The 12,998-nt window shown below is 40.2% G+C and overlaps 1 protein-coding gene across 1 annotated transcript in view; it reads left to right on the top strand.

The window, feature by feature from the left end:
* The window catches only part of vps50 (VPS50 EARP/GARPII complex subunit), a 129,510-nt gene extending 119,355 nt beyond the window's left edge, over positions 1 to 10,155 (top strand). The window contains exons 24-28 of the mRNA XM_034240831.1: positions 595 to 691; positions 1,576 to 1,734; positions 4,271 to 4,392; positions 7,848 to 8,037; positions 8,738 to 10,155. Of these exons, the coding sequence (XP_034096722.1) occupies positions 595 to 691; positions 1,576 to 1,734; positions 4,271 to 4,392; positions 7,848 to 8,037; positions 8,738 to 8,857 (688 nt within the window). The 3' untranslated portion in view covers positions 8,858 to 10,155. The remainder of the gene's footprint in view (positions 1 to 594; positions 692 to 1,575; positions 1,735 to 4,270; positions 4,393 to 7,847; positions 8,038 to 8,737) is intronic.
* Positions 10,156 to 12,998: the final 2,843 nt, after the last annotated feature.

Genomic DNA, 12,998 nt, shown 5'->3' with positions numbered 1-12,998 from the left:
GGGCTGTACTGTAGCAGTCATGCTTTTTAAACTCACTGTGACCCCAAACAGCTCCCTCTCATTTGTATTTAGCGTACAGTAAAACTTCAGTGCGAGCACAAAGGTCTTTATTCTGTCACAGTGCTGGAATGGTTGTATCAGGTCTGTGCACATTACTTTTCCTATGCCCTGTTTTTCTTTTCCTGCTACTTCACTTCCACTCAATGTTTTTAAAGGTTGTTAAGATCATTGAAATCTATTCATTATAAAAGAAAAACTGGTGCCTTGAGAGATTTTCATTAATGAAAGCTCTGCTCACAACGTGCGGAGTTGAGAGATAATTAATGTTGTGACAACACTGGAGTCTATCCGATTTAATTATTTATTACACTGATCTTTAATTACCATGGGGAGGAATTAGATTGCAGCGATGGCAAAGAATGGTGATCATTGAACGTTGTGGAAGGTTAGCATTTTATTTGTATATTTACATGATTTTAACCAACGTAACGTCTGATGTTCAGTCTTTTATTGTCAGTTGCTCCAATGTAGGGTTTAAACTGAACTAAATAAGTCGAAAATATCTGATATGATATGATCCTGTTTTTGCTCCAGGGTGTTTCTGGCTGAACAGTTTGAATCCCTTCAGTTCCACCTGGACACGATGATGCCGGCAGCCAAGAAGCCCTTCCTGCAACAGTTTTACTCCCAGGTATGTTTACACCTGCTCCCTGTGTGTGTGTGTGTGTGTGTGTGTGTGTGTGTGTGTGTGTGTGTGTGTGTGTGTGTGTGTGTGTGTGTGTGTGTGTTGTGTGTGTGTGTGTGTGTGTGTGTGTGTGTGTGTGTGTGTGTGTGTGTGTGTGTGTGTGTGTGTGTGTGTGTGTGTGTGTGTGTGTGTGTGTGTGTGTGTGTGTGTGTGTGTGTGTGTGTGTGTGTGTGTGTGGTGTGTGTGTGTGTGTGTGTGTGTGTGTGTGTGTGTGTGTGTGTGTGTGTGTGTGTGTGTGTGTGTGTGTGTGTGTGTGTGTGGTGTGTGTGTGTGTGTGTGTGTGTGTGTGTGTGTGTGTGTGTGTGTGTGTGTGTCTGTGTGTGTGTGTGTGTGTGTGTGTGTGTGTGTGTGTGTGTGTGTGTGTGTGTGTGTGTTACTGCAAACCAGGTTGTCACTGTCAGCTAGACTTACACAGGCGGAACCAATCATCTCCTTATCATGTGTTGTTATCTATTATAGAATCAAAGCATATGTCAGAGTCACTATTAATTGGTGTTTAACTAATTTTTGCCTGTTTCTCAGTAAAGCTAAACAAGCATGTAACTGCCAACCTACATTCAGTGCTGTTCCCCAACAACAAAGGAGACAATTATCCGTTACTCACAACCATACTCAGTCTTTTCTTTTTTGTCAACTTGATATTTGAAATGTTCAGGTGCATAGACAGGTCTATTTACCCCAAACATGATTTCACTCTTGGAAATATTGTGGAATTGATGACGTGCAAGGTGACCTCGACTCTATATGTGTCACACAAAAAGTTTTCTACGTTCATGACAATAAAAAACACATTGTGTAACTCACAAAGATCTATTTTCTTTTCCTCTCAGACAGTTTCTACAGCCAGTGAACTTCGGAAACCAATTTACTGGATTGTTGCGGCTAAGGCCATCGACTATGAACAAATGTTGCTCCTGATGGCTGGAGTTAAATGGGACATTAGGGAGATAATGTCCCAGCATAATGTATACGTGGACGTCCTGTTGAAGGTAAGGTTTCAGAAGAAATGACAAGGTGACTGTTGATGGAACTTGTTATGTGCTATAATGTAGGCTAGACATTAAAATGATGGTATTGGATTCATTAAAGTAAAATATCTACAAAAAGTTGAACAAACAACAGGCAACAGATTTGCTTTTAGCTAGCGGGTATTTTCCTCACAGTGTTTTTGTTTGTCTTGAGAAATGTCATCTGTGTTTATCCTTTTAACATCTGTGTCATTAACATTAAGGATTAGTCTTTATTCCACTTAAAGTCAAGAAGTTCCTTGTGTCCCTTTATGAGTTTTAGTTCATTCAGGGACCTTTAATATTCATTATTTGGGATGTGCTGAATAATTTAGCACAGGGTGGGTGAGCTGTTGAGAGTTGAATGCAGATCTCTCCTGAAGTTTTGTTAAATGTGTCCGAGCTCACCAGTCCCGCACGTATTTTTGGAAGTGGAAGATTTCCTCTAAATGTGTGTCTTTATGCATGCTGCCCACTTATCCCCTATAAATGTTGCATGGGATGGAAGGACACACTGCACTAGTTTTATAACCTTTGCCATTTAGAAGCAGAAAGGTCTGAAGGGCTCGCTGCCGTGTGAAATCCTGAGCAGAGCAGCACTTAACCAAGACTAATCCCTACTTAGGCATCAGCATGTTTTAAAAAGCTTCTGATTAAATCAACATTTTAAACACAGATGTTATTTAAAGGTTTAATAAATAAACCCACAAACAGTCACGGCTAAAAGTTTGTAAAAAGTTCGCAAACTTACCTTTTAAATTCTTAAATGGCTCATAGATCTTCGTCCAGCTCCGGCAGCTCTGCAGTTTAGTCCAACTAATTAAGCTCATGAGCTTTTAAATTACCTGAGGGGAATCTCTGTGTCACTAGCCTGGGTTGAATACCTAACCGTGACAAAGTGGTCCAGCTGATGGACAGACATGATGCATGTTACAACAGGAAGGTACTTTTCCTCATCAGCTGCTAATAGCCCTCTCTGCCAACTTGTCAGACACTCATAATGCTTATGGATTGTGTTGTTATGTGCAACATTTTCTTGTACTGCACACGGGAGAATATTTTATTCATGAGTTCAGGTTGATCACTGGCATTCAACAATGGCATTGATTTGCATATAAAGTGGCGAGGAAATGCAGCAGCCTCAGAATGACTTCATTGACAAGCTGCTTAAGTCAGAAACAATTAATGGTGATTGTGTATACCTTCAAATTCAGCTTCATTTTTTTTGTTAATAAGATGCAGTTTGAATTAAAGTTGAGAGACATATATTTGAAAAGTCACACCAGGAAAACCACATAATTCTCCTGAGACACATCCATCTTATTTTTGACCAGTTCTGATGTTCTGCAATTTGTTCCCTGTATCATCCATCATTGAACAATTCAGAGTGCAGTGAGTAAACAGTGCAAATAGTTTATAGCTACAAAACAGAAGCATCAAAAGAGGTAGCTTCGGGCCACTTGTGACTTGTGTGCGATTGTATCCTGCAGCCAACACCGTCCGCTGAGATGTTTCCTCTTTTTTTCTTTGTGTTAAAACATGAAAGGGGAAGCATGTGGAGGCCAGTTGTAACAACTCCCTCAGGACTGGTGTCCTTTGTATGTACTTGGGCATGAAAACCATGTTTTTTTTGCAAGAAATGGCGAGATCTCTGATGTAACTATAGCACAAATCTCAAATGTAATATCAAGTATGTATTGAAAGATATGATTAAACAGTCCAAAGGCCGACTATTGTGCCTGAATGCATCAAAAAGTGAATGAATGAGTCCAGTTTGGATGCTCCCAATCCTACGAAGAGTACTTAGCAGTGCTCAAAAGATTTGTTTTAACGCATGATTTGTGGCTTAGTGGGTTCATACTTCCTGCTCCGTTTGCTTCAGGATGTTTTGTTCATTAGTCCAGACTGCAAAATCATTAAATCAGCTCGGCTAAAGTAGAGTTGCGTTACAAAAACCCAGACATACTATAGGCTTGAGAAAAAGTATTTATCCTTGATCACTTCGAGGTTCTTGTACCCATATTTAGAATCGTCTTGGTATGCCAAATGTATAAACATGCTTGATTTATAAAAAGAGATTCATGCAAATCCCTATTATAGTTTATTTTTACACGCTGTAAATAACTGGGTTGTGAAATTCACAGCACAAGGTTGTTTTATAACACTGTTCAGCTTTTCCAAGTAAGGTTTGGTGTTGGAAGTCATCCAGGAACACAGAGTAGCTGAGAGTGAGTCAGAGGAAATGCATGTATAGGGTTGGCCGTGAAGACTTCCAGTTCAAGTTTTATCATCCCATACTGGCTTGTTTCCTCTGTACAGTCAATACATTATAATATACATAGGTGTGTGTTTATTTATCAAACCTTGCACAAGCTAATAAAGTGTTTTACATTGAGATATTATGAATAAATCGTCATAAAGAAGTTAAAACCACTTGAAATTCATTTATTTTGCTACTTTCTATGCCACTCAAGTTAACTTGACTTAATATGTTCATCTCTCTCCTCTACCTTCGCAGGAGTTCGAGCAGTTTAACAAACGTCTGGAGGATGTTTCCAGACATGTACGAATCCCCCTGCCTGTGTCCAACGTCCTGTGGGAGCACTGCATCCGCCTGGCCAACAGGACTCTAGTAGAGGGGTAAGGGAAGCCATAAAACACCTATTCAGCTTCAAGGGGAGGTGTGCAGTCTGGCGTCAGTCTGCTGAGAGCCAAAGCGGCTTTTTCCGTCACTTTGAATTATTGTTGAAATCTCTGTAGAACAACACCTTTTATTGGGTGTCATATATTTCTTTATGTGTCAAACTGTAAATCAGCGGGACACAGTTCTTGAAATGCACATGGTCATTTATTTAGACAAAATATATTTAATTAGCTTTGATAAAGCTACTTCCTGTTTGTGCCTCAATATCTGATGAAAAGACAATAGACTTACATGAAGTGTATCTTATTGGATAGTCTTTCCAACCTGTCAGAGGAGATTGCAGTTATTTGAACTTCACCTGAGCGTTATAGACTTCTCTTTACGCTTTGTTGATTTCCATTTATTCCACCTAAGAGCACATCCAGAGCAAAAGTACACAGTGTGGAGTTTGTCCTTGCTTGGTGTTGTCACGGCTGGATTTCCCACACAAGTTACATCCATTTCTTTATATTTATATGTGCATATCCAAGATTGAGTCGTAGTGAGGTCACCTACCCACAAAAAATGTCAGGAGAAAAGCTCCAAAGGTCAAACGTGAGGTTGAAATCCTACATGCTATGAATTCACTTTTAGCGTTTTCCTGCCAATAAAAGTGTGTTACTTTGTGGATTTCCTTCCAGTAAGCAGTTCCTACCTGAATTAATGCATTATTCACAAATATATTAAGTCAAAAAATAAAAAGTCAGCAATCCTATTGATCGGTTTACTAGAAGCCTCATTCAGGTGTTTGTGAATTGAATATTTATTTAGGAAATCTCAGCAGCTATTCAAGAATCAATTCAGGTCTGGAAACCAAAATGTAGGGACAAAGGAAATGCATATTGCTCAATCCACATTTTAGTGTCATGAATTATTCAGAACTGTAATGTTACCAAGCTAAATTACGGGCAGACCCATACAACACCGATTTTTCTTTCTTACGTCCACAGGGAGTTTTAAGTCTATTGTCACGTATCGTTATGACAACCTTTTTGTGCTTGTGTCTCTGGGGTCACAGTCAGAGTCTAAGCTGAACACTTCCCAACAGCATGTGAGTCACTGCATCCCACTCACTAGGTTTTCAGAGATTATGATCGAGGAGAAGTGGAATTTCTCTATCCTCCTAAAGTCTTTCTTTGTTTATCTCTCAGTTGGAACATCTGCGCATCATAAATTAAAAGAGAACTTTTTTTCCAAAGCATGTTGTCAAATGCCACGAAGACCAAGGGGAAATTAGCTACAGTACATAAGAAACTTAGAAACAGCGTTGCCAGGTTTCTTATGAATAAACCCGCACAGAAAACACAATCTAAATCCCCGGCAGATCTTTCTCTCCTCGTGCTGGCAACCCTGTGTGCCAGTCACATCTGTCCATCGGGGAGTTGCATTAAACAGGCCACTCACAAAAAGTGTAAAACGTTCTTGACAAATCCCTTATAATGCATTTCACCACTTTTAAGCGAGACGTATGGGTTGTGACAGGTGACGGAGCCTCAGAGTTTTTCCTCAGCACCTGCATTCAGATTGAAGGTGTGATTTACACCCCCGCGGACTGGATGCACAGCAGAGACGCTCGGCCGTGACGGAGCCAGTGACGGAGCCAGTCGCTAATAGCCGACAATTATCATGAGGTTACACACATTTTTATTGGCTGCTCTGGAGCCCGACGTCGGTCTGAATCGCTCATTTGTTCGGTTTGCAGTGAGAGTTTATGTGGGGTTGTAATAGCAGGTGAAGAAAATGGTCCGTTAAATGGTTTAGTGCCTGCGAAGTGTTTAAAGAAGGACAACATTGGATATAAAGCCTCAGTAAAAAGCTTGCCCTCACCCACTGAGAAAAGGGAACATGTTTACATCCCAACACATTCGCTGAGTACTTTTCTTCCCATTGCGTAAGAGAATTTTTGAACCCATTCCAGCGAACAAATGGCCCATTACAAATGTGATGCTTGGCAACTTGAAGCAGCTTTTGCAGACTCCTGCCGTCTGCCTGGTTCTCCAAATACATTCCCTCCACACACACATATCATCCCCCCCCTCTGCCACAGCGAGGCGCGGTGGTGGTCATACTTGTTTGTTTCTTCTCCGCCTCGCAAGCCTGTTGTTTAATTTCTCTGTCCAGCGCTCGACTCCCCTCAGACTCCGAGAGATGGCTCTGTTAGCATTCTGAGGCGAAGCTCAAACACTCAGCGCCAAACGCTGGCAGGCCTGAAGCAAAGGGACGAGAGAAGATGACAGGGGGTGAGAGGGAGAGAGGGTGTGAGGCAGAAGATGGAAAGAGAAGAGGGAAAAGATGAAGTGTGAGACACAGAGAGCGGCGTGTGTGGTGTGCTAAAGTTCTGTAGATGTCACAGTCACCGACCTGCCAGTGGACAACAGTCTCAGCTGCCAGACACCTGGAATATCTACACAAACACACACACTGAAATACATGTGTATGACTAGCCCACACACACTCTTCCTGACATTCCACAGACAGCTCAGTGGAACAAGCTGACTTCATATTTAATATAGGACACATGCAGACACACACACACATGTCACACACACACACACACACACACACACATATGTCATGTTTATAAAAACACACTGCAGTCTTTAAATAGATGATTTAACAACTGACTCACAGCACCTCTGTTATAAATATCCATTTAATTGTTTTTAACATTTCAATTGATTGTTTCATAAAAATACACAAACACTCTTGTCCAAATATTTAGAAAAGAAGAAAAACATCACAGATGTAATCCAACACATGCAAGGTAAAAGAACAAATTAAAAGGAATCAAACTTTGAATAAAATGGAAGCATGCGGAATAAAAAGCACAAAATAATAATGATGATTGATTTGTCTTTGTTACATCTCAGTCTAAAATGAAATGTGTCTCATGCAGGTTTCATTATTATTAATATAAATGGCACAAGTGTTTTCACGTATATCTCGTTTTTTTATTTCCATTCATAAATAGTTCATACTCTAATGGATTCTGAGTCTCTCCCCTAACTTTAATGACTTCCCATTTCTTTGTTAACTTCGCTGCTGGAGCTTTGACGGATTCATATTAATTCTAATGTTTATAGAAATTGGCATAAGACGAGCTGAAACTCATCTCCCAGACCATTTTTTAATGCATAACAAATTCACACCAGGGCGCTAAAATAAGAAGCCACATGGAGTTCGAGAAAAGAGTTTGCTGACAGATTTGGCTCGCTTGTAAGGAATCCGTTTATTCAAGGGTGGAAAATGTGATAGATTTCCCCTCGGCCAGACACATAGGACCAACACCTGTGAGGACTTTGTTGAATCAAAAGAAAAAAGGGCAGGCTTTCCAGTCATCGCCCACCTCCACCTGAATTCTTCGCTGCTAATATTCCTCTTTCCCTTTCTGCTGTTTCATCCTCTGCTGCAGCTATGCTAATGTGAAGAAATGCAGCAATGAGGGCCGGGCTCTGATGCAGCTCGACTTCCAGCAGTTCCTCATGAAGCTGGAGAAGCTGACCGACCTGCGACCCATCCCTGATAAAGAGTTTGTCGAGACCTACATCAAGGCCTACTACCTGACGGAGAACGACATGGAGCAGTTTATCAAGAACCACAGGGTGAGACGGGAGGAATGGAAGATGGTAGCGTTACACTGAAAAAACTGAAACGTTGACTCTAATTAAATAGTTCATGTTAAAAAATCACATTAAAGGTCCCCTATTATACTGTTTTTCATCAATATATTATAGGTCTCAGATATATACAAAACATGTCTCTGAAGTGTTTGGCTCCAAATACCAAACAGATCAGACCCTGTTTCAAAAGTACTGATGTGGGGGGGTTACCTTGGTTGGTGATTGGCTAACGGTTACACAAGCCAAAAAATCGTTATGACATCATAAAGTGGCCAAAATCTGATCAGCTCATTTTCAGACAGGTTTTTATAGAAATGGATCAGGACAAAAAGGGAGAGAATCTTTTTTCGTGAATCTTTCAGAATCTCTTTACACAGAGGGGACACATGTTTATGTATAAAAGACATGAAAAAGTGGATTTTGCACAATAGGTGACCTTTAAGTTTATCCTCCCTGAATGTATGCTTTCAACTAACCTAATACAGTTACAAAAAGTCATACGTTTAATAAAAGTCAACGTTTTTCAGTGTAGCTTCTATGCAACACTACATCAAGTTTAATTTGAGTATCGGTTTTATTTTCCCAGACAAATGTCAACACCTGCGTTTCTCTGAAAGCCTCATGCTGAGAGGCAGCGCACCGGCTCTGCTGACTCCCTTTTTGTGTTGTTTTTTCTTCTCAGGAGTACTCCATGAAGCAGCTGGCCAACTTGGTGAACGTTTGTCTGGGTTCACATATTAACAAGAAGGCTCGTCAGAAACTGCTGGCCGCCATCGATGACATTGACAGACCCAAGAGATAGGCTGATGAACGTAGCAGACCCTGAACACATCATCCAGCCACGGAGACGGACACTCCAACAGAGGAACTCCCACAGTGGAGCGCAGCGCTGAATGTCTTCATTTTCACTTCATAGCGAATATGTTGTTGTGTTTGACCTGTAGCACATACAGACGAAGAGCTCCTGTAGGCAGAGATGTAAAGCTCAAATGTTAGCCAAATGCTAATATCTGTTATTGTGGTAAAAAATAAAACATGATGTCACTCGTGAAATTCTGATGAACATTAATACTAACACTCTCAATCATGCTGCAGTTACTCTATGCTTACAGTAGATGAACCATAATGCATGCCCCCATCAAGTTTTCATTTAACAAACATGAAAGCTGAAAGTTTTCCTACAAATTGTCTGCAACAACAACAACAACCATTTTAACCTCTTTAACGACCATAAGCAACAGATATATTACTACAAACACAAGATCTATCAGTGTAATGTGACCATTTGGCTGTTTATGGCATTCCATCTGTTTAACAGAATGTTCTTAATTTTCTGATACAACTCTAACCTTGAGCTGAATTCATTTGTCGCATAATGTTGTAAAGTGTTGTGGTAATATCGTCCCAAGGATAGATCCAAGAAGTGTAAGGCACCTTTACTTTCTGAAGTGAAGCTTTGGCACACGGGTTGATTGATATCCAATAGATCTCACGTTAATCATTCATTACATAAGTTATTCCCTCCTTAATGTCCAGTGTTTTTATTTCACTTCAGGGTATTTGTTGTGCCTGAACTCTCTGCTTCTTTTTTCTGTTTCTTTTGTCGATGAATTACATAAATCTAATATAATGAAGGTTCTGAAAATAATATAAATTGCTGTAGTTGGCATTAACATAGAGTAAATCTGCACTAGCTGCATTTGTTTGTTTTCCATTCGTCAAATATGAGGTTTGTGAAAGAGATGATCTTGACATTCAGTCTCCGGCCTTTTCGCTGCGTAAGTGCTGAAGTAACAGTTTTTGATATGGCTTAAAAATTGTGTGTTGCAACTATTACAAAAAGAAAACTGTAAATGTGAATGTTTTGAACAACGTCAGTATTTATTTCTCGCTTTGTGTCTCGTTTGGGTTTTTATATGATAACTGGACGTGTGCTTGTCATTTATCACCTCTCAGTAACTTAGTAACTTATCACCTGAAGCTAATGCAAATATTTAAACATTGTCAAATCAAGTGCACTATAGTGAAAATCAGTAATCGATGTTGGACGTGTAGGTTGAACCAAAATGATTCTGTGGTAATAAACACACTAACAATGGACTCTGTTGTTCTCACTTCCTACATTCCCATGAATCAGATGCATAACTATAAATCAGATCCAACCTTTGAAATCTCTGCGGTGCTGCACTTCATCGTTATCACCATTCATCCGAATATTAGTCTTTCCTTCCAGCAGTGCGGCTGTCCATCCTAATGAAGCTGAACTCAGCCGTCACAGTAATTAATGTGGCTTCCTGCGAGCTAACAAGCCCTCAGCCTTCCTGTTTAGGAGGAGCCTGCTGATCAGATTGAAAGGAAAGAGCTGTTAACGACTCATTATAACGGCATGACTGTTTTTTACCACAATTTTGACTTCATTATCAAGCTGAACCCTTTCTTCTGGAAAGTCAGCCACATGTTTGCTGCCAAATATAAACAGACAGGTGACATGGCCTACTGCTTTACATATAGATGTCTCCATTGCACCAGCAAATAATTACCCATAGCCTTAATGCATGAATATATTAAGTCCTCTTATAAACAGATCCATCCAACATTCATTTATGATTAATTTATGCCTGCTAGAGCATGGCCGCAGGCAACATGTTTTTGGGTTGTCCGTACAACATGTTATATTCTCATAAACAAGTTAACTCAGGAATGCTAGGAGGGAATTTCTGTCCCAAACGTCCACGTGGTTCAGAATTGAGTGGTTGGAGGTCACTGTGAACTTGAAACATATGTTTTGGGCCGTAACTAGCTGCTAATTATGACAATTACACATACATGTCTAATAGGATAAAATTAAGTGATGACCTTTTGACCATACATCGATTTAAACTTCAACTTGACTGATTGGTTGAGGCATACAACTGCAAAGCGATAATATTAGTATTTAAATCAGATGAACTCTGACAAAACTAAAACTACCATGACATCTCAAACTGTTCAAATCCGTGCTGCTGCGCTGATCTGTTCTGATATGTATAATGTTAACTTAAAGGTGGGGTAGGTAATTTTGGAGAAACCAGCTCGAGTGCGCTAGAATTTGAAAATACACGGCCGGAAAAAATCTGCCACTTCCTTACAGAGCCCCTCCCCCAATACATCCATGCAACACACACGAACGTGCACATGACCAATGAGGGCACGAGATACATTTGTGCACAGATGGAAGGCTGACAGGCAGGTAGGCCATCCAGTTACTTTAGCCGAGCCTGCTCAGATTTTTTTACAGCGCCACAGCTTCCACAGATGACATATTTTTATGGATTTTTTGTCAAAGCACTTAAGATATTCATTGCTATCGGGATGTTAAGAGCATTCCATGGAATATAACAAAAAGTGTATCTCGAGCCGGTTTCTCAAACTTACCTACCCCACCTTTAAAATGGTGATATATTATAATATTTAAATCATTTTTTTCAGTTTATGTGGCTGTGGCTGAGTCTTTTGCTATTCAACAATTGTGTACCGCATTTTTTGCAGAGCTTCCCCCCCCCTCCCCCCTCCTGTCCTCAAATGACTTGAAACCATTGCTCTCCCTGTTCTGTGACACATTTTGGCATTCGCTTGGATCGACCCACTCATGTGACGCCGAGCCCCAGTTACCCTTTCACATAATAGACCAGGTGCGCACTGCTCTTTGTTTTTGCCTCTGCTAAAATTCGTGAGCCATTCTCATAGAGATCCCTACCGCTGTACATGTCCTCTTTTCCCTCGCTGTCTGCTGATATGCATCAAAAGACTTGATTCACTGTCTGAAAAGAATTGCTGGCAGAGCGTATTAGTGATGTTTACTTTGCATGATGATGGACAAGACGAGATGTGACAGTACACAAGGGGAGAGTAAAACTAAATGTGACAACCTGATGATATACTTGTAGTACATGAACAAATACATGTTACTGTATACATATCATTGACGGCGGATTCAGCAGTCCTCATCTATCAATCTTTTGTTGTGTGGTCTTTTGCGGCCTGGGGCGGTCTTTTATAATCATTTATCTAATACTGATCAAATCTCTTGAACTCCTCTGACACTTTAAACAAAAGTGTGTATGAAGGTTGCAGACACAATCCTCAACCATCAAACATTTAGTAAGAGGTTTTGATGAAGTCTTTGGTGAATTTTGCACATATGTATTTTAAATGTGCATATTGCCAGTTTGCAAATGCTAGTTTAATGCCAATGTGTAACACTCAAGGTGTGTGCCACTCTGCATCCGTTATTCAGCTTTTTAACAGACATTACACTTCAAATTAGTAATGAGACCCTACAAGTTCTTACATATACAATCCAAATCATCAATGATAACTTGTAGATTAGCCACTCTCAGTCAGCTTTTATATTTGTTTCTGAGCTGTACTGTTGTGGGGTTTAAATTGTTTATCTCTGTGTTGTTTGCTTCGGTTATGTTTTACTCTGCTGTTGAAGAGCCGGGCTACTTAAGTTATGTGGCTCTTATTGCTCGTTCCACCCTTTGTTGTGTTTGTAGACTTTCTGTTTGTTATCGACCAATTTGCTTAATTATCCGAATTCTATTAAGGACAACACTGAGCAAGTTGGTTTTATATTTAGAATTGAGTTGAATGCACAGACTGCACATTCCTTACAGTTATTTGACTTGAGTACTCTTTGTATTATCATCTTATAAGACATGAGCTGTAACATGGCTCCTCAAGTATTTCACCGGTTGCATGATCGTTTTGTTCAGAAAGTGATGTGACAAAGGGCTGAATAGCTTTGTCCTCCCTGAAGGGGTCAGCTGTCACTTTACGGACAGCGAAGAGAGGAACAGAACGAGGGTTCATCTCAGGAGATATAGAGGTAGAAAACACATTTTGCGTGTCAGGATGTGGAATCCCCATACACACATGAAGACCTTTTAATCTCAGTGTCT

The sequence above is a fragment of the Gymnodraco acuticeps genome, unplaced genomic scaffold (assembly GCF_902827175.1).
Source record: "Gymnodraco acuticeps unplaced genomic scaffold, fGymAcu1.1, whole genome shotgun sequence".
Taxonomy (NCBI): Eukaryota; Metazoa; Chordata; class Actinopteri; order Perciformes; family Bathydraconidae; genus Gymnodraco; species Gymnodraco acuticeps.
The sequence above is the reverse complement of the archived record's forward strand: the minus strand, read 5'-3'. Positions and strand labels throughout refer to the sequence as shown.